The sequence below is a fragment of the Schistocerca nitens genome, chromosome 9 (assembly GCF_023898315.1).
Source record: "Schistocerca nitens isolate TAMUIC-IGC-003100 chromosome 9, iqSchNite1.1, whole genome shotgun sequence".
Taxonomy (NCBI): domain Eukaryota; kingdom Metazoa; phylum Arthropoda; class Insecta; order Orthoptera; family Acrididae; genus Schistocerca; species Schistocerca nitens.
In genome coordinates, this window is record NC_064622.1 from 290,310,826 (window position 1) to 290,331,553 (window position 20,728).

General features: G+C 38.9%; 1 protein-coding gene across 1 annotated transcript in view; it reads right to left on the reverse strand.

Annotated features, from left to right (window-relative positions):
• Positions 1–20,728, reverse strand: part of LOC126204186 (cubilin-like) — a 1,516,445-nt gene that overhangs the window by 1,029,254 nt on the left and 466,463 nt on the right. The window contains exon 22 of the mRNA XM_049938590.1: positions 7,422–7,650. Within this exon, the coding sequence (XP_049794547.1) occupies positions 7,422–7,650 (229 nt within the window). The remainder of the gene's footprint in view (positions 1–7,421; positions 7,651–20,728) is intronic.

The following is a 20,728-nucleotide window of genomic DNA, read 5'->3' on the forward strand; positions in this document are numbered from 1 at the left end:
CTCCATAGGAAAGGCGAGACTTTTTGTTGGTCTGAGAGCCAATAGGCAGCATTTGATGCATTACAGCTGGCTTTAAGTGATGCACTGGTCCCAGTGATCCCAGATTTTGGGAAGAAATTGGGTCTTCAAACTGACGTGTCCAATACTGGATTGCTGCATTGCAGTTCCTTTTCATGAACAAGAGGGAGAATGTTGGCCTCTTGCTTATGCGTCTATGTCCTTGTCTGTTCATGAAATGAAATACTGAATTTATGAACTGAAGGCTCTCACTGTGTTCCTAGGGTTGCAGATATTTCACTTCTATCTCCAGCATAAATGTTGCATATTGGAGACCATAACCAAGCAGTCAGTTGGGTTTTGGCGAGGCCCTTGAAAACTGAAAGGATAGCCCACTGGGTAGTGTGTATGTCTGCATTTAAGTTTTCAGTGAAGCATATATAAGGTTCTGACAATCAAGTGGTCACATGTTCGAGACTGAGCAAACTGTCACTAGAGTACTGGGAAACGAAGAATGGATTTTATTGAATGCTGTGATTCTAAAGGAAATCCCCTTCTTGTTGAAAAATTTACGGGAAAAAGAGGGTGAGGATAAGATCCTCAGGGGTATCAAAAGGCAGTTGAGGGAAAGTGACTCAATAAGTGGATACCGGCTCATTAGAGGACTATTGTGCTATTGTACCCACCATTACAGGAAGCTGAAGATTTGTTTACCCTAGTAGCCCGTACCAGCAGTCTTTCAGAGTTTGCATCGGTCATTGTGCAGGGGCACTTAGGGACTTTCAAAACCATTCAAGAAATTAAGAAACATTTGACATGGCCCATGTTGAACTCCAATGCGATAAAGTTAGTGGCTCACTTCCTGGAATGTAAGGAGGCAAAGCCAAATCCAGGTTTGTTGAGTTCTAAGTGAGAACAGAAACCCATCTAAAAGTTGTTCGTTTACTATTATTTGGAGCCACTTATCCAGACCAAGAGCAGAAATAGATAGATCTTGGTCATAGCAGATACCTATAGGCAAACATAGCTTGACTAGTAATTATTCTTGGCACACATTTCATGTTTTAATGTCCACTGAGTGGTTATATTTCTTATGTATTCAAGTGTAGTGCATATGTATAACTTTTCTTTCTGTATGTTGAAGAGAATGTGGCTCACTGTCACCAGTGATATTCATAACTTGTAAGGCATAATATGCATCACCTGTATGGAGCAGAGCTTATTTGGTGTGTTGATTGGGTACGCCTGCTACAGAGGAGCTAATACGGGATTGGTATTTCTTTTGAAACCTATCTGTCTGTCAGTCTTTCTAGTAACCAAGTATATAATGCTGCAACTGAAGTGTGGTACTTTACTCTTGTACTGGTTTTAAAACTGCATTGATAATTATAATTGCTTAGTTCAAGTTATAACCTTAATGATCAAGATTTTTCTTTAGTTTCACTTATTGGCTGGTGCTGAGAACTTAGTTTAAACTGTATTACATTGAATGAAACATGTCTTTTAAAATATTGTGCCAAATTGCTTTTGTGGAGACCTCTAGAAAATAAAAGCAATTATTGTACTGAAACTTCACTCTACTCCTTCTTGCAGTTGCTACCATGGTGAACGTCATTCATCATATAAAAACTGATGGTTCTGTAATATTAACACCTGTCATCATCTTCCATCTTTGGGATAGTACTTATTTTGCTTCTCTTGAAATCTGAGGATACTGTGCCTGTCTCATATACCTTGTGCATTGGATGGAATAGTTTTTCAATGGTAGATTCTTGCACCGATCTCAATAACTCTGAGAGAATTATGTCTCCCCAGATAACTTGTTTTGGCTTTTGTTGTTGAGTATTCTATTAAATTCTTCTCATGCCACTATGTCTCCTGTCTCATCTTCATCTACCCCTCGTGTCTTTCCATAATACTCTTTTCAAATTCATTTCCTTTCTATAGCTCTGATATATATATTCCTTCCATCAGCCAACTTTCCCTTCTTTACTTAGTACTGGGTTCCCATCTCAGCTCTTCAAATTCACATGGCTGTGCTACTTTTTCAAGTAAAATGCATAACTGTAGTAATTTTGTTTACTTTGACAACGTTATCTGAAACATTATGGTGATAAAATGAAATCACCACATATAAAACTTTACTATTATGATGTTCATATATTTACTAAAAAACAAGGCAACCCTTTTTTTCCAGTTTTCATGGTCCAAAGAAGAGCATGCTGCTTAGATTCAGGGGCAAAGCCATAGGAAGTTCCAAAAACTGCCACTTCAAGCCACCATAAATAGTTATTTTGCCAAAGGAGCTGCTGTATTAGTGATTCAAGTATGGAACATTAATTATTTTTTACTACAGAGAAAATTCAAATTTAATATTGCCTTCTTTGAATTTAGCAATTTTTCAAATATTCAAAGTAATAAAAATAAATATCCTAACATAAACACCATAAAAACAGAAATTTTTAAATAAAACTGCAGAAGCTGGCAAGCATTGTAAGTAAAGTTTTACATTTTGGCAGCTCCAGCTTGTTTCGGAAGCTGTTGGCACAGAACAATGTACATCAAGCTACTTCTCAATGCTGTCAACACTTGGAACGTAATGGTAATAAGTGTTTCACTGTCGTAATTTAATTTCATATTCAAGAGTATGAATACGTTCCATATTTGAACATGAGTATCCTTCTAAATGAGCTTTTACAAAACCTTGTAACTTACATGAGAGATTTCACTCATAGCGCAGATGATCAATATGAATCATATGTTAGCCCCACTGCACTGCCCCCCCCCCTCCCTCCCCTCCCTTCCCCCAACTTCATTTGTGTTTCTTCCTCTGAATGGTAGGCCAATGAGAGCAATGCTTGCAAAATGTTTGCAGACAGTACATTTAGATTTCAACCTTTGTTTCAGTCTACTTTAGTACTTTTGTGAATTGTAGATGAAACTTCAGTATATTTTGATATGCCAAAAAATTACATAGTACAAGCAAAAGGGAACAAAGACGTCATGATACTGTCTGCTGTTTGTGAAAAGCAGCACATTTCTATCATGCCCATGGCTATAAATTGCCATTCATTGTTTCTAAACACTAGATGTTGCCTTTGTGTGAGGTATTGCCAAAAAGCATTACCCTATGTGCTAACAAACATGGCTGTTTCACAGAGGACGTGGTATCAGAGTGGATGAAACTTGTATGGCAACATCATCCTGGTGCCTTGCTAAGTTTGACGAATGTGCTTGAACTAGATTCGTGTGCAGGTCATACTACTCCCATTGTAAAGAGAAGATTAGTAGAGGGTACAACGGGCTTGGCACTAATATCAGTAGGGATGATGTCAATTCTAGAGCCATTAGATGTTTCTTTAAACAAACCACTTAAGGATATACTTAGTATGTATGTGGAATGTTTAACAAAAGAAGATAGGCAATTAACTCACACAGGACACATTAAGGGTGCAAGCTTGTTTCAAGTGTGTGTGTGTGTGTGTGTGTGTGTGTGTGTGTGTGTGTGTGTGTGTGGACTGACCAGTCTTGGAAATGTATCCCGAATAAAACTGTCCATCACACATTTAAGAAATGCTTTGTTTCTAATGTGTTCAATGGCACAGAGGACAATGCTCTCTATGAAGGGAGTAGCAACAGGGAATTGAGTGACAATGATTCAGAATCAGGTGACTAATGATTAAAAACAGTATGTATACATCTATGATAGTTCAATAAAATATCTTTTTGTATGTTTGGATTTCATTTTCAGTCATTTTCTTTGTAAATACATAACGGTATTCAGCCAGTCAGTGAGCCTACACTACTGTGAAAGAGAAAGCATGGTGTGTGTTTCTTATGTGTGTGTTTATGTGATAGTTATTCATGTATTTTTTTCTACTGTGTATTGTAAATGTGTATTTTTGTTTCCTCTTCCCCGGGGCGGGGGGGATGTGCCCTCCTAGATGGTGAAAAAGGTTGACGTTCTTGGGAGGCTTTATACTAAAACAAGAAAAAATAAAAATCCCAACTGTGTTTAGAGATGCAGTGCAGCAAGTCTCACTTGTGAAGTCACTGCTCAGAGCCCACCTGTGTAGAGTTCCTAGTTGTGGCCACCTGTATCCTAGGTGGTTGCGCCCTAACTCTTTTGTCAGACAACTCTGACAGACATAGGAGATGCACACTTTGTATGGATGAGTTGTGCTGAAAATGATTCCCATGTACAAATTACATTGTTTACAGTGTTATAAAGGTAATCTACTAAAGCACTCTGTCAAATCTCTATCGGAGATGGTATAAATCAGCGGTATCTTGAATACATAGGCTGTTCTTTGCCAAATTTTTGTTCTTTAAAACAAGTGTCACACTCTGTCATGCCAAAATGTAACTTTATTGGATGAAAACACTATATTTCATTGAAAGAAAAAAATTCTTCATATTACATTCATCTAAAATGGAAACTTGAACACGAATTGTGGTACAGTCCGTAAAAGTCTTAGTGGCCCAGCTGCCCTAGTTTCACTCAAAATATTTCAGCAGATATAATGAACTTTCACTGCTGTTAATTTTTGTGATACAACAGCAACAGTAAAGTGTCAACAAACTAAACTTAATTCCATGTGAATTACTGTAAGCAGGTACTCCTCCCCACGAATCCCTGAGAGGTGAGTCATTTTTACTTTATCTATCATATGATGAGCCATATTTGTTTTGGCTTTTAAGTGCAGCAAAAAGTGAGAGTAAATTGCTATGCCCCCCCCCCCCCACCTCAAAAGTCTCATTTCTGAGGTGTGGCTTGCATTCAACATTGGCTTACATTTCTTCAGTAAATACATTATTTTACTACTGATACAATACAATTAATAATAAAATACTTGCGTTTTGCTTTAACAGTAAAAAATATAACTCTCAGTAAGTTCAATTATTTCAGATGAAGAATCATAAGTAAATTTAGTGCCTGGTGGCCCCAATACAGAAATACATTCTCATCCTGGGCACTGGGTGAGTATGTCACTAAGCTCTGAAGGGGCAGCAGCCGCAGTTGACTATCGCCTGCTGGCCTGTGCACTTCCAGCATTCTTGTTACTCACTCTTTACTAGACAGCTTGAGCTTGGAACCACAGTTTAACACAACAGCACAGTCTGTCCCATCATGAACTATACTACTTGGTACATATATAATCAGTGTATGATCAAAATCCCACCGAACTTGAGCCTAAGTTCCTCTGTGTGGCCCTGTTCAGAGCTAAATATACCTAGTTTTTCCTTGAGATATATACTACTGTAGCTTTTCTAGTTTAGTGAACATATAAATTTTCTATTTGATTTAGATGACCTATATACATGTGTGACCATTGTTAGCTACAACTGCCTCAAACTAGTTTTATTGTAAATCATCAAACACATCAAGTTTATTTGTTGGCATAAGTCATGAGTGAGTTTCCAAACTGTATACTCTATGCAATTTTCAAACTAAGCATTAAGTATTGCCTTGCACAATCCACAGTATTCTACTGAAATAAGATGCATGAAACATACAAATTTCATGAGATGTCCTCTGTTACGGTTAAAATTAATTTACAATTGAAAGAAAAGAGTCCTCAGTCACTGTTTTTAATGAATTAACCAGGTTTTGACACTGTTAGGAGTGTCTTCCTCAGAATTTAAATCAAAGAATGGTCCATAACATGGTCACGGAATTATGATTAAAAACGTATGATACAGAGCATAAGTATGGAATCATCATGAAAGACTGGCAGTACTTATATGTCATTTATAAAATAATAAATATACCAAAAGGGCATTAGTCACAAAGATATTTAAGATAAAAAAACTGTGATGGTGAGCCACTAAGGGCTGCTTGTCACTTGCACAGTTACAGGTTGCAAACAGACTGAGGTGCCTGCGTTAACAAATGCGGCCAGGTGAACATGGCACTCCAACGAGCATGCCATCTAGTAGCCATAGATACAATTAGACTACTTCACATTGAGATGTAGGCAGAAATGATTATAAATAAACAGTATTTGGTACATAATGGAAAACAATGTTTGTTTGATAGTAGTATACAACATAACATTTTAACTACATCAAAGCTTATAACAGTAAGATAAGACATGAAAACACCATTACGAAAATGTAGGTAGGACTGAATGACAACTTGTAGAAAGCAATATTGAGATGAAATACAGCCAAGAAACATTTGATAATTAGAAAAATAGGACTACCTTAGAAGGAAAAGAACATTTCAGCAACCTGCACAAGGAGACCCAAAGTCAGATAACGAGTAATGGCTTTATACCGTTGAAAAAAATTTTTTTTTACGTAGCTGTATAGACCATTCTTTGATTTAAATTCTGAGGAAGACACTCCTAGCACTGATGAAACCTGGTTAACTCATTAAAAATAGTGACCAAGGGCTGTTTTCTTTCAACTGTTAACTATTCACGGTGTCTGAACGTGTAGCCATGTACAAAATTTTGTGAAAATTAATTTAGGTTTTTGTTTATTTTGTCTCCCTGTGTATGTGTGTATGTGGGAAGGAAAGGGGGGAGGGGGGGGGGAGGGATGAAGAAGCTGATTACATCATTGAATGTTCAGAGAACGTTGATGCATTCAATGTGTGGCAGATCATTGACATTTGTTTGTATGCTCACAAGAGAATGTCGTATATAAAAAATTAAAAATGGACCAGCCAACCACAAGAAATTATGGACATTTGGAAACTCAAGGTTACAAAATCAAATGACATAATAAACAAGGTGAGGGAGGCCAGATTGGGATTTAAATTTAGCTACTCCAGAACACAAGTGCAATTTGCTAACACTGCACCACTTGGATTAGTCAGAATTGCTTCTTCATGTTTTGGTACTTACCTGTTTACATTCTGTGTTTCTCAAGTCGAGATGGGAAATAGCGGGTAATTGCTTGCATGAGTATGTGAATTTGGCAACAAATGAAGTTCAGCTATGAACATTACCCTAGCAAGATTGTTTGAAGCAAGTGTCCACTATTTCATTTTGTGTGACCTCTAAAATCTCTGTTTGACTGAGTAAAGCTCTTTCTTTACATTTAATTGCACAGTTTATAGTCTGAGATAAATAATGGAACTCAGTTTTAAGTAATCAAAGACTTAGCTGCCCAAAGGAGAAAACTAAAAGTCAAAATAAGCACTTGGAAAATACCTTTTGCATTCTTATTTTCCCATAATGGCAGCCTATGTTTCATTAAGTTATTAAGTAAACTTTTCAAACTTATGTTTTATAGCTCTTAACCCTGCTACATTGATGGTGCTCTGGAATGAAGAGTGTTTCATAATTTCATGATCCCTTATGGATTGTTGTCATAATTTACTTTTCTCTCTGCACCTATAGATATGGCTCTCATATACTATAATATATACTATAAACATATGTAACAAACAAAATGAAAATCGTACTATTTACCTGCCCATACTTAAGGCACCAATTGAGGAATTATCATAAACTTCAACATAATCATAGCCACAGTCTTCATCAAAATCTCCTTCCAATGCAAATGAATCCCATGTAAGTTGGATATATTTTCCTGGTGGCGCTGCAAGAATCCATCGGCAAGTCTCTCCAGGGGAATAAAAATTTGGATATCGTGGAGATTCAAATGTTCCATTAGATCCTTTCATGATGCCGCCACATCCTGCAAAATTAATGTAATAATACATATACCTGGAGGATCTTTGCACTTTGGTGGAAAACACAATTTAATGAAGAAAGCCTCATTACAAACAAACAAACAAACAAACACACACACACACACACACACACACACACACACACCATGCTATATGTAAGTCATGGAGATGTAAGCAAGTTATTACAAGTTTCTGAACCACGAGTGCACATCACAAAACAGCATAAGCTGTAAAACTGTTCTCTTGCACAACACAGAAGAGAGAATTTTTATGTACTCCCAGGAGACCTGTGTTACTGCCAATAAAGATCTGCCTCTACAGTTCATTAATTAATTGTCACTCTTCAAGTTTTGAAAACATGATTTAAATTTTTATTTATTTTTTATTTATTCTTTTTTTTCCAAAGAATAAACTTCTCACATTCTCAAAGACTTATCCTTCATACTGTCTGCACTACTATATTCTTCAATCTCATCATTGTCTGTTTAAAGTAATGGCTACCTGAAAAGGTTCTTCTAAAACACCTCATTGTCATTCACAAAATGATGACTGTGGATTGTTCATTACAATTTTTGGCTGAACTAAAACTTATGTCTGGCCAGTAGGGTCGATGCCGAAGTGTTTCGATTTGTATTTCTTAAGAAATTATTGTGTTTCAACCAGGCACACTGTTGATGCGAACACCATTACCCAGGATTCTTTCAAATTTTTTAATATGGTTATTGCCCTGCCTAGTACTTGTGATAAAGTGCTACAGTTTTTTAAACAAGTGGACAGATTGTTAGTCTCAATTTTTTGTTCTTCTCTTTTTTGCAAAAGCAATAGTTCTCAAGAAATACCCAGACAATTGACTACCATTTCACTTATGGGGCAATATGAACAAATATATTTTATCATCAATTATGATAACAAGTGCTGAATCCAGCATACATAAAATACAGTATATCAAGTGCCTATTGCTGGAACATAGAAACTCTGAGTCTTTCATCTCAGCATGTATCAAACTATATAGATATAAAGACTCTTGAAATGGCACTAATATTCCAGCAGTGCACTATAGTGGAATGCATACTAAGGATCTTATAGTTCTGCTTCCTGGGGTAAATTGCATTTTAAATAGCAAATGCTGACAAGTGCAGACACCAACTTCAGGAAATTTTCTCCCTTGTCTTAATTTGTTAAACTGAGGAAAAATGATGAAATGTACCGAGGCTGGCCACCTTGAGCTCTTGAGAAACTTTGTACAATGTATTCACAGTTTCCTTCTTTTTTTCTACCATAATAATGGGACTTTGGTTTCAGCAATTTACTTCCCAGAAAACTATCTGATATAAATGTTAGCTTTTATGCTTGTGGAGCAATGTCTTTAATTACTGTAAAGTCTCTGGTTGATATACTGAGTAGTTCGTTATTCATTCTCTGATGTTCTGGAAGTTAATTCTTTGCTAATAGTTGTTGAATTGTAATCCATTTACTTCCATTGTATCTGGAGGGAAGGAAAAATCTATACCAGTAATAAAACTGTAAAGCCATCATGTCTGTTGGTTTGTCTATTTGGGCACACCCTTCTCCAAAACTATTCGACAAATTTTTGCAGGGTTCTCACGGGTAACCTGAGTGTAGGTTGGGGCAACACATAGGCTTTATTTCATCAAACTCAGAAAATGAAAGGAATGGATATCTTACTTTAAAGGTTTTATCTAAAATTATTGGCTCAGCTTAGCAGTTCAGATGTTTAATCATCATGGGATAGTATACCAAAGAATCAGATTATGGTACTGTTAGTTTTGTTGTACACAAAGAACCAATAAATGGCAGTGTTTTTTTCAACTCTGTGACAGATTTATTTTTGGAACTATGCATCAGTGATGGGATTAAGCACCACAATCTTGTGATTATAAATACGAATCAAGAGCAAATTTCCATGGCTAGAATCTACGGATTTGTTCATTTTGCTTTGAGTATTGAAAATTTAACAACATTGCTTTGCTTTCTTCCATAGGTTTTATTTGCATTTGACTTGCAGAAGTCTCATCTGAAGTTTATGTCAGTGACAGAATTAAGTGCCACAATCACATCTTCATGAATACAAACTAACATCGAATTTACATGGCTTGGCTATATGGATTTTCTCATTTTGCTTTGTGTATTAAAACCTTTATGACATTTCTTTATTTATTTTGATACATTTTATTTATATTCTTTGCTTTGTGATTTAGGGGATTACTCATTACATTTTGATTTCATTTTGTTTATAGATAAAAATATCTATAAGATGGTCAAGTCTCTCTGACTACAAAAGAATGGCTAAAAGACTGAGGACTGTGCAGTCTCACGAATCCGGTGGAGATAATGAGACGAGGCTTGCTGTGACTGAAGAACATCACACTCTCTGAGAACTACTTGTAAAAGTGAGGTGTGATGTAATGCTGATCGAGAGCAAGATGTTCCTCAGAACCCTTCATTAATACTTCTGACGTAACATCATAGAAGCAGTAATTTGACAGGAAGTGACACTGGCAAGCACATTTATGCATCCTGAATTCTACTTACTCCTAAACATTTATGTTTCACTTTAAACATGTATAATTCCCAGTGATTCTGCTATGACAATAAAAAAAGAATAAGGCCAGATGCAGCTTGTTGCGGGCGTGACACTTAGTGTCAGTTACTTCTTGCATGACCAGCACTATTTGACTCTCTCTGATGTTTGTAAAGCAAATGAGCTCCTCCTTCATGTTGCCAATCACACAACTTAAAATGTTTTATATAACGAAGCATTATAAGCCAAAAATAAATTCTATGCATACGATTTCTGGGGCACAGTTATAAATAATACCCGAGCAATGCCACGTTTCTCAGCTAGTTGAAATATAGACTGTCTAAATGCAATGCAATGCGAGTTCAGTTAGTTTTGACTGAGGAGTTTATCTGAAGTCTGAAGCTGTTTTATTTTTGGTACTGCACATTCACAGCTGAAAAAGTACAAAGATATACAATTAAGTGAGCAATCTGCCAACTAATTTCACTGCAGATAGTGGCTGTAAGCACATTGTTACATTTGCATCCTATTACTGTCTGTGTGGCAAAGAATGAACTGTTACACCTATATTATTAGACGTAAAAAATCTGCCTTATTGCAATGTTGGTGTATGCAGACTGAAAGAAAGAAAAAAAGAAAAAGAAAAGAATAAAAAAAGAAAAGAAAATTTAAAAAAAGTGTAGAATAAACTATTGTTTAAGGAAATTCAGAAGAATCAGCCTATTTTTTACACTTAATATGCTTATGCATGAGAATTTCAGGGAAGCACAGTGCCATTTTCTGAAACGAGCAATTAACAACAAAAGCAAAGCATGGTGACCAGAGAATATAGCATCTCTGTCATACATAAATCTGGCAGCAGTGTGAGAGATACAAAAGGAGAACAAATTCTGGATTGGAAAATAATGAGTAACTGTGGCAGTGAAATAAGGACTAAAGTAAAATAATCAGTTTTTTTATATGCTTTTAATTTATTTGTGGTGCATGTGTAGAAAGAATGGAGTCCGCCAAGTTAGGGATTGAAAATATTACTGAACTCAAAGTGTTATTGAACATTACAGAGCATGGATTCCCAAACTTTTGTTTATCTTGTCCCTCTAACACCAAAAATAGAATCTTCTTGGCCCCTTCACCATAACATAAAGGCGGTATGTGCATCTTGTACCAAACAGCCATTATGCCACATGGAAGTAACATGGATTCTTGAAGATTCATTATTAGAGCCCCAGCTTCCATGCACTATATCTTACATATGCGTGCATTCATGAACTGCCTCAAGACCGAAATTGGACAATGAAGCAAAAATCAGTAAAAATACTCAGTACCAAAATTCACTTTCAGTTTTACATTTATATTTATTTCACTTTGACACATGCTTTTATCCAAAACGTTGGCCAGTGGGCACCAGTTCAATTTTGTAGAAAGTGCATGCATCTGTGAACTGGCAGCACTGTTGTGGAGCCAAGCCAACATTCCCCTTCTCAGGAGCAGGGCGAATAAACAATACTCCCTCTGCATCACGCACACCTTTGGGGTAAGCTGGTAACTAAAACTTCTCATATTCCCCCTCTCAGGAGCAAGGCGGGTAATCAATACTCCCTCTGCATCAAGCACACCTTTGGGGTAAGCTGGTAACTAAAAGTTCACATACAACAAGCACAACAAAAATGCCTGTTCTTAAAAATTGTTCCCTCAGTTCATTTTGGGACAATGTCTCATCTTGCAGTACTGGTAAGTTAGATGAGTACACGTCACTGTTCTACACAAATTTATACTGATGTTCATGCATTTATTGGATTATGAGCAATAGAGTATTTAAAACTTCCTGGCAGATTAAAACTGTGTGCCGGACCGAGACTCGAACGTGGGACCTTTGCCTCTCACAGGCAAGTGCTCTACCATCTGAGCTACCCAACACAATTCACGACCTGTCCTCACAGTTTCAATTCTGCCAGTATCTCATCTCCTACCTTCCAAACTTCACATAAGAGCTTCTTGGTTCAACAAACATTAGGAAGTTGCTGAGAAAGCACAGAATTTTGCATAGTCATTTTAAATGTAGTCACTGCCCCGCTGACATACAGAAATTATGCAAAATTAAAGCAGCTGTCAAAAGGTCAATGATAGATTTTTTAATGAATTTGAAAGCAATAGTTTATCTGCAGATTCTAAAAATAACTCCAAAAAATTTTGGTCATACGTAAAATCTATGAATGCTACAAATAATTCAATACCTTCGCTTGCTGACAGTATGAATAATGTAACGGATGATGATAAACAGAAGGCCGGAATTCTAAACCTAGCTTTCAAAAACTCATTTACAGCAGAGTACTGCAACACTTTCCCCCTTTCAATTATTGAACAAACGCAAGGATGGCTGACACAGTGTTTTGTGTATCTGGGATTGTAAAACAGTTAAGATCCTTAGACACCAGGAAGGCACCTGGCCCAGACGGTATCCCCATATGTTGACTATGCTACAAATATAGCACCAATCTTATCCACGATCTCTCAGAGATCATTGGAACAGCAGAAAGTTCCACAGGACTGGAAGAAGGTCCAGGTCATAGCAATCTATAAAAAGGGTAGAAAATTGGATGCACATAATTACCAGCTAATTTCACCGACATTGATTTGTTGCAGAATCATGGAACATATTTTATGTTCAGAAATAATGACCTTTCTAGGCTCTGAGAAGCTCATCTGCAGAAACCGGCATGGGTTTAGGAAACAGCTGTCATGCAAGACACAGCTGGCCCTCTTTGGGCATGATGTACAACAGGCTCTAGATACCAGCTCCCAGGTTGATGCCATATCCCTCAATCTTCGAAAGGCATTCAACTCAGTTCCACACTGTTGCTTGCTCCAAAAAGTGCACGCTTACAGTCTATCTAATGACATATGCAGTTGGATGGAAAGTTTTCAAACAGACAGAGAGCAGTATGTCGTCCTAAATGGGGAGACATCAACAGAAACAAGTGTAACATCAGGTGTGCTCCAGAGCAGCATAATAGGTCAGCTGTTTTTTATGATTTACATAAACAATCTGGTTGATGGTACTGACAATGGCATTAGACTGTTTGCTGATGATGCTGTAGTCTACAGGAAAGTAATATCACTCAAAAGGATTTGCAGAAAGTAAATGTGTGGTGTAATGACTGGCAGTTATCACTCAATATTAGTATGTATACCCTACTGCATATAACAAAGTGAAAATCCCCATTAATGTTTGAGTACATAATAAATGCCCAGTCTTTGGAACCAGTAACATCCGTCAAGTATCTGGGTGTGACTATTCGAAATGATCTCTAATGGAATGATTAGATTACACAAGTAATAGGTAAGGTGAACTCTAGATTGCAGTTTACTGGTAGAATCCTGAAGGGATGCAGTCCTTCAACAAAGGAAATTGCTTACAATACTTTAGTTCATCCAGTCTTAGAGTATTGCTCATCTGTATGGAACCCTTACCAGTTGAGTCTGATTCAAGAGATTGAGAAGGTCCAAAGAAGAGTGGCAAAATTCGTGACTGGTACATTTAGCCATTGCAAGAGCAATACAAATCTCATATAAAGCTCCCAGATACACGACGTGCCAAGCGGAAGGGGCTGCTCACCAAATTCTGAAATCCGATCTTCACAGAGGATGTAGAGCATATGTTATTACTACCAACTTTCAAATCGCACAATGATCACCATTCAAAGAAAGGGAAATTAGAGCTCATACTGAGGCATTCAGACAGTCGTTTTTCCTTCACAGATCCGCAAGAGGAACAGATGGGGGGAAATATGACTTTGGCGTGAATAGTGCCCTCCACCACACACCGCTTGGTGGCTAGCAGAGTATATATGTAGGTGAAAAAAGTCACCTTGTCAAAAACCACATCTACAACTACAATGCTCAAATCACTGAGTCACACACAAATGAACTTTGAAATTAAATCATCATCAAACACATATACTTTCTTTTAAACTTAATGACACTGTCTGATTGCTATACAGGGAATAGGAATGGAAATTCTTTTAACACTTACAGTAAAAACTTAAAACATATGTAAATGTTTTCTTTTAAGCTTCATGGCTGACATTGGCTGAATACTATAAGGGGAATGACAACGGAAAACCTTTAATCACTTACAATAAAAACTTGAAACACACACACACACAAAATACATTCAGCTGGATTCCTGTATCACTCATCATGTTGGACATGTGATAGTGAACCATAATCTGATTGTTGTCAGAGATTCTAGACTGAACCTCATAATGTATCATGAAGTATGAAATGGGACAGTTACTGAGTAGCTGTATCTCACAAACATTTAACTGGAGACAACTCTAGCAAATTGTTAGGTCATCAAGATATTTCTGGGTGCATGGTTGAGACTGTCTGGAATAAAAGGAAATAGTCAAGACTTTAATGAGGAAAGGGAGTGTCTTCAACATCTATTATTTGCGTGTAGCAAATATCACTGGTAGGAGTACTTACAATTATTTCTACTTCCCCAGCAATATTGTGCTGTTGACTACAATGCTCTGAAAGTGAGGACATAGTCATAACATTGACCTAAAGTAATTTAGAGAAACAATGGAAAATCCTCTTCAGAATGCCTTTGCCAGTTTTAAACAGGAGAAAACACATACAGACGAATCTCCTGGTGTAATCAAAGTTTCCACTTTTGTAATTTTGTCAGGAAGAGAAAATTCCTGAGGAAACATTGAGGAATGGGCAATGAGTTAGAAAAAGTGTCAGTGGAAAAATGGCAACTTTAGAAGACACTCACACAAATGGCCACACATGAACAAGATTCTAAGGGTCACCCAAGACATATACACATATGTGAAACAACATAACATTTGTGCAATATGAAAGTACAATAAGACACAATTTTATTATTTTTCACCTGACACATAAATATTTCATGATGGGCTATCAATTCAATAACATGCAAGATAAAAATATTAATTTTATGACACATTATGGAGTTATTAATAACGTTCTTCAATTTCCATGCAGTGACAATAACAGGCATACATTTAAGCTTTCTGGAAAACTAGTATATTAAAAAATTAATATTACACACATTTATGCTCCAAAAGTTGTCAAAAAGCGCAAAAAAAAAAAAATCAGAAAAATTGGTAATATAATATGACCAATCTCATCAAAGGACTGACCACTGTAGTGCATGGGATGGGATTCTGATGCCTAAACAGCAGCACAGTGTACTGGAGAAGGCTCAGCACTTCCTAACAACATATGGAGCTAAGCTACAGTACCATGTAACAGCAGAAACACATTTTCTATGCCGATGACATGGGCATGACATGTGGTGTGCAAATGCATTTGCAAGTTCTAAGAAAGTCCAATAATACTGCACACAATAAAAAGTGAAATCTGGACATGATGCCTTGCTCACTACAGAGAGGACTCATCTTATAGAGGCTTACAGGTCTATTATAGGGATAGACCTAGATGCAAGTCCTGTCACATACATTCTCCCACCACCACCTTCTTCAGTCCGGGCAAAAACATCACCTATCCCATAAAAGGCAGGGCTACCTGTGAAACCAGTCATGTGATCTACAAGCTAGGCTGCAACCATTGTGATGCACTCTACTTGGGCTTGACAACCTAGAAGCTGCCTGTCAGCATAAATGGCCAGTGACAAACTGTTTCACAGCCTGTGTCATCTGGATCCTTCCCACTAACACCAATGTTAATGTATATGATTCCAATTCTGGCCACCAATGTTAATGTATATAGTCAGAGGGAGGGGGGAGAAGGTTGTTACATATGCCTCGTGATGACAGTGTGCAGGAGGTCGAGCGTCAGGATTTGAGAGTGGGCATCCAGGGCTGCCGTTAAAAGACAAAACAGGAAACTAGGTACAATAAAGAGGATATATTTCAAAGTATGGTGTACAAGGGGTGCACCTAGGGTCAGATGTTGCCATGTTTAGACCAGTCTAGGAGGTCGAACAATTAATTGAAATGGGCAATGGAAGGGGAAGAGGTTCATGATAACTTATGTCGGTGGCTGGTCGTGAAAAGCAAAAGATGTCTGTTCTGCTCAAGGTCTGGATTACAAGAGAGAGAGATAACTGTGTTCCACACCACAGAAAACTCCAGCGTCCACACACCTGACGTGCATCCCACGCATGCTACTGGCTAAAACCAATGAAGTGAATTCGCTTGCAGTTTCAACAGAGGTCTCAGGGCATCTCTTGTCAGCAGCTTTAACTGGACAGAACTGCCTCGGTTTGGAAAACAGGCAACTTGTGTCACGTAGGCACAGTGCAAGTTGCTTTACAAGTAAACTTGTAAAGATTTGACTGGGCCTTTGAAATAAATTTTTTAATCAATTCCCCTGAAATATTCCTTGACTCGCTGTCCTGTTTTGTCCTTACTCATTTAGCCCCATACCTGTTCTCATTCCAGCACTACACAGCCCACACCCTCCATCTTTTTACTTCTCTCTTAATAAACTACCCCCTCCCTGTCTCCCCTTCTCCGTCTAACCTCCTGACTGCACCTGGCTGCCCTATCCTCTCTCCACTTTGTCCCTGTACGCTCCCATAAGCAGCACTTGACTGTCCCCCACCCCTACCCTCCTCTTCTTCCCCCTCCCTGCCCCAGCCTCCTCCTTACCTTCATTCGGTTGCCTCTCTATCATTTGCTGCTGCTCGCAGTCTGGCTTCAGCTGCGAGAGACTATTGGCCGTATGTGACGAAGTTCTATAGACTCTTCTGTGAGTGGATTATAATAATACTGATCATTAAGGTGACGCAAAATCCACGCAGGGATGCATTTAGTAAGCAAGCTCTCAAAAGTAATCATTCTACTGTAAGCCAATTTCTAAAACAAAACTCCAATTTTAGTGGCTGCCAGAATAAATCTAATGTACAAAAACTTTCCCAGATATATCCAACCAGACAAAGAAAACACAAAATTTTTGGGGAAAACATCTTCATTCCTCTACACAGTCTCCTTTCAGCTCAGTACATTTTTGCCAAAACATTCAATGTCTTCAAAACCCTGTTTATAGTGAGAACCACCAAGCTCCACAAAACAACCATCAACTGCAGACTCCACCTCTTCAGTTTTGCCAAATCTACTACAATCAAGTCATTTTTTGAAGTTTGGAAGCAGAAAATAATTGGAGGGGATTAAACCTGGTGAACAGCGTGTATGAGGAAGAAATTCGAATTGTAACTCACTTATTTTGGCTGTGACAATAATGGATGTGTGAAGAGGTGCATTGTTGTGATGAAGAAAAACTTTCTTTTCCACTAAATGCAGCCATTTTTACCTGAGTTCACTACTGAACTACTGCAATATATTTGCATAACACTCATCATTGATTGCTTTTCCTTTATGAATGTAATCAGTCAAAATTATCCCACACCATGACCTTGCATGCAAATGGAATTAATTGTCTTCACCTCTTTTAGTACACTGCTTGGGTCCGCGGCTCGTGGTCTTGCGGTAGCATTCTCGCTTCCCACTCACAGGGTCCTAGGTCTGATTCTCGGCGGGGTCAGGGATTTTCTCTGCCTCGTGATGACTGGGTGTTGTGTGTATTTCATCATCATTTCCTCATCATTGACTCACAAGTCGCCGAAGTGACATCAGCTAAAAAGAACTTGCAATTTCAGCGGCCGAACACCCCGCATGGGGCCTCCCAGCCAACAATGCCATACGATTATTTCATTTCAGTACACTGCTTTGACTGTTCCTTTGTCTCTGATCTGAAATGATGGGCTCATGTTTCATTCATGGTTACAAATTGGCCCAAGAACTTGGTTTTATTTCAGTGAAACATCGCCAAAGAGCTCAACTGACTCCTCAAGTTGGTTTTTTTGTTCCAGTGTAAGTGGCACCCATTGTGCATACAGCTTTCTCATATCCAAATTTTTAATCAGTGTGCAATGAACAGATCTTTCTGAAATGCCTATTATGTCTTGAGGTTCACACACTTTCAGTAATTCAATAGTATTTTGCATACTTTCTTCATAATTTCCAGTAAGTGCACTTCATTTGTTCAACCACTGTGATGTTCATCTTAGCAGCTCATATGATCTCACTTACAATCTGCCACCCAATATTTTACTCTTGCAAATGAAGGAATGACTCCTCCGGAGTAAAATCTAGCTCAGCTTTAATATTAAGAAAATGAAAATGACAGATTGCTACCTAACCTACCACATAGAGGAGACGCTAAATTATTGACAGGCACAATGAAAAAGACTGCTATAAATTTAATCTTTCAGAGAAAAAGTCACTCTCTCAAAACAGAAAACACACACATTCACACAACATGTACACACGACCACTGTCTCTGGACAATGAGGCCCGACGGGCTGCCAAAAAATACTAACCAATGAAGTACCATCAAACTTCAAATTTAAGCTTTGTAAGATTGGTACTTTCTGCCATAGTCATCTCTCTGAAACAGCAACATCTATACATCACGTCTGGTACTTCTCAAGCCGATCTTGTTTCTGTGTTTGGTTTTTCATTGGCAGGTGTAATGATGGTTGCTACAATGAGGAATTAATGAATATTGCTCTGAATGGTTTGAATGTACCAAAGCTTTAATCTGGATTACAAAATCTCATCACTCATCCCCATTGCTCCCAATTCCTGGCTCAAGATCCTTTAATCCTATGTGTTACCCATCACCCATGACCGTTGTTTAATTTTATCCTTATTTGTTTTAGGGGGAAACACAACTCAAAAGTTCTTTAGAAATTTGTATAAGAAGGAGCAAAAATTTTTTCTAAAAATTGTCTGCTTTGTAAAACTCTTCCTAGTGTTTCTCCATACAGTTTCTTCAAACACAGTTATTAAGCCACTTACCATGTTAGTGTTATAAAGTATTTTCCTTTTATCTTCTGAACCTAGTGGTTTCCTAAGCTTTGTTGTAAATGTTTATCCTTTTATAATACAAATCTAGCTGTTTATTGTTAATGTTTAATCACTGTGATCACACAACACATTTTATTTATTTATTTATTCATTTTTTTTATTTTTTGGGAGAATACACCACCTTTCAACTTTATATTTCTGAATATTTCAGATTTCAGCATTCATGCCATTATTGAGTACTACGCTAAAAGCAACACACAGTAAAAAAATTAATATATATATATAGACACACACACTCCTGGAAATTGAAATAAGAACACCGTGAATTCATTGTCCCAGGAAGGGGAAACTTTATTGACACATTCCTTGGGTCAGATACATCACATGATCACACTGACAGAACCACAGGCACATAGACACAGGCAACAGAGCATGCACAATGTCGGCACTAGTACAGTGTATATCCACCTTTCGCAGCAATGCAGGCTGCTATTCTCCCATGGAGACGGTCGTAGAGATGCTGGATGTAGTCCTGTGGAACGGCTTGCCATGCCATTTCCACCTGGCGCCTCAGTTGGACCAGCGTTCGTGCTGGACGTGCAGACCGCGTGAGACGACGCTTCATCCAGTCCCAAACATGCTCAATGGGGGACAGATCCGGAGATCTTGCTGGCCAGGGTAGTTGACTTACACCTTCTAGAGCACGTTGGGTGGCACGGGATACATGCGGACGTGCATTGTCCTGTTGGAACAGCAAGTTCCCTTGCCGGTCTACGAATGGTAGAACGATGGGTTCGATGACGGTTTGGATGTACCGTGCACTATTGAGTGTCCCCTCGACGATCACCAGTGGTGTACGGCCAGTGTAGGAGATCGCTCCCCACACCATGATGCTGGGTGTTGGCCCTGTGTGCCTCGGTCGTATGCAGTCCTGATTGTGGCGCTCACCTGCACGGCGCCAAACACGCATACGACCATCATTGGCACCAAGGCAGAAGCGACTCTCATCGCTGAAGACGACACGTCTCCATTCGTCCCTCCATTCACGCCTGTCGCGACACCACTGGAGGCGGGCTGCACGATGTTGGGGCGTGAGCGGAAGACGGCCTAACGGTGTGTGGGACCGTAGCCCAGCTTCATGGAGACGGTTGCGAATGGTCCTCGCCGATACCCCAGGAGCAACAGTGTCCCTAATTTGCTGGGAAGTGGCGGTGCTGTCCCCTACGGCACTGCATACGATCCTACGGTCTTGGCGTGCATCCGTGCGTCGCTGCGGTCCGGTCCCAGGTCGACGGGCACGTGCACCTTCCGCCGACCACTGGCGACAACATCGATGTACTGTGGAGACCTCACGCCCCACGTGTTGAGCAATTTGGCGGTACGTCCACCCGGCCTCCCGCATGCCCACTATACGCCCTCGCTCAAAGTCCGTCAACTGCACATACGGTTCACGTCCATGCTGTTGCGGCATGCTACCAGTGTTAAAGACTGCGATGGAGCTCCGTATGCCACGGCAAACTGGCTGACACTGACGGCGGCGGTGCACAAATGCTGCGCAGCTAGCGCCATTCGACGGTCAACACCGCGGTTCCTGGTGTGTCCGCTGTGCCGTGCGTGTGATCATTGCTTGTACAGCCCTCTCGCAGTGTCCGGGGCAAGTATGGTGGGTCTGAC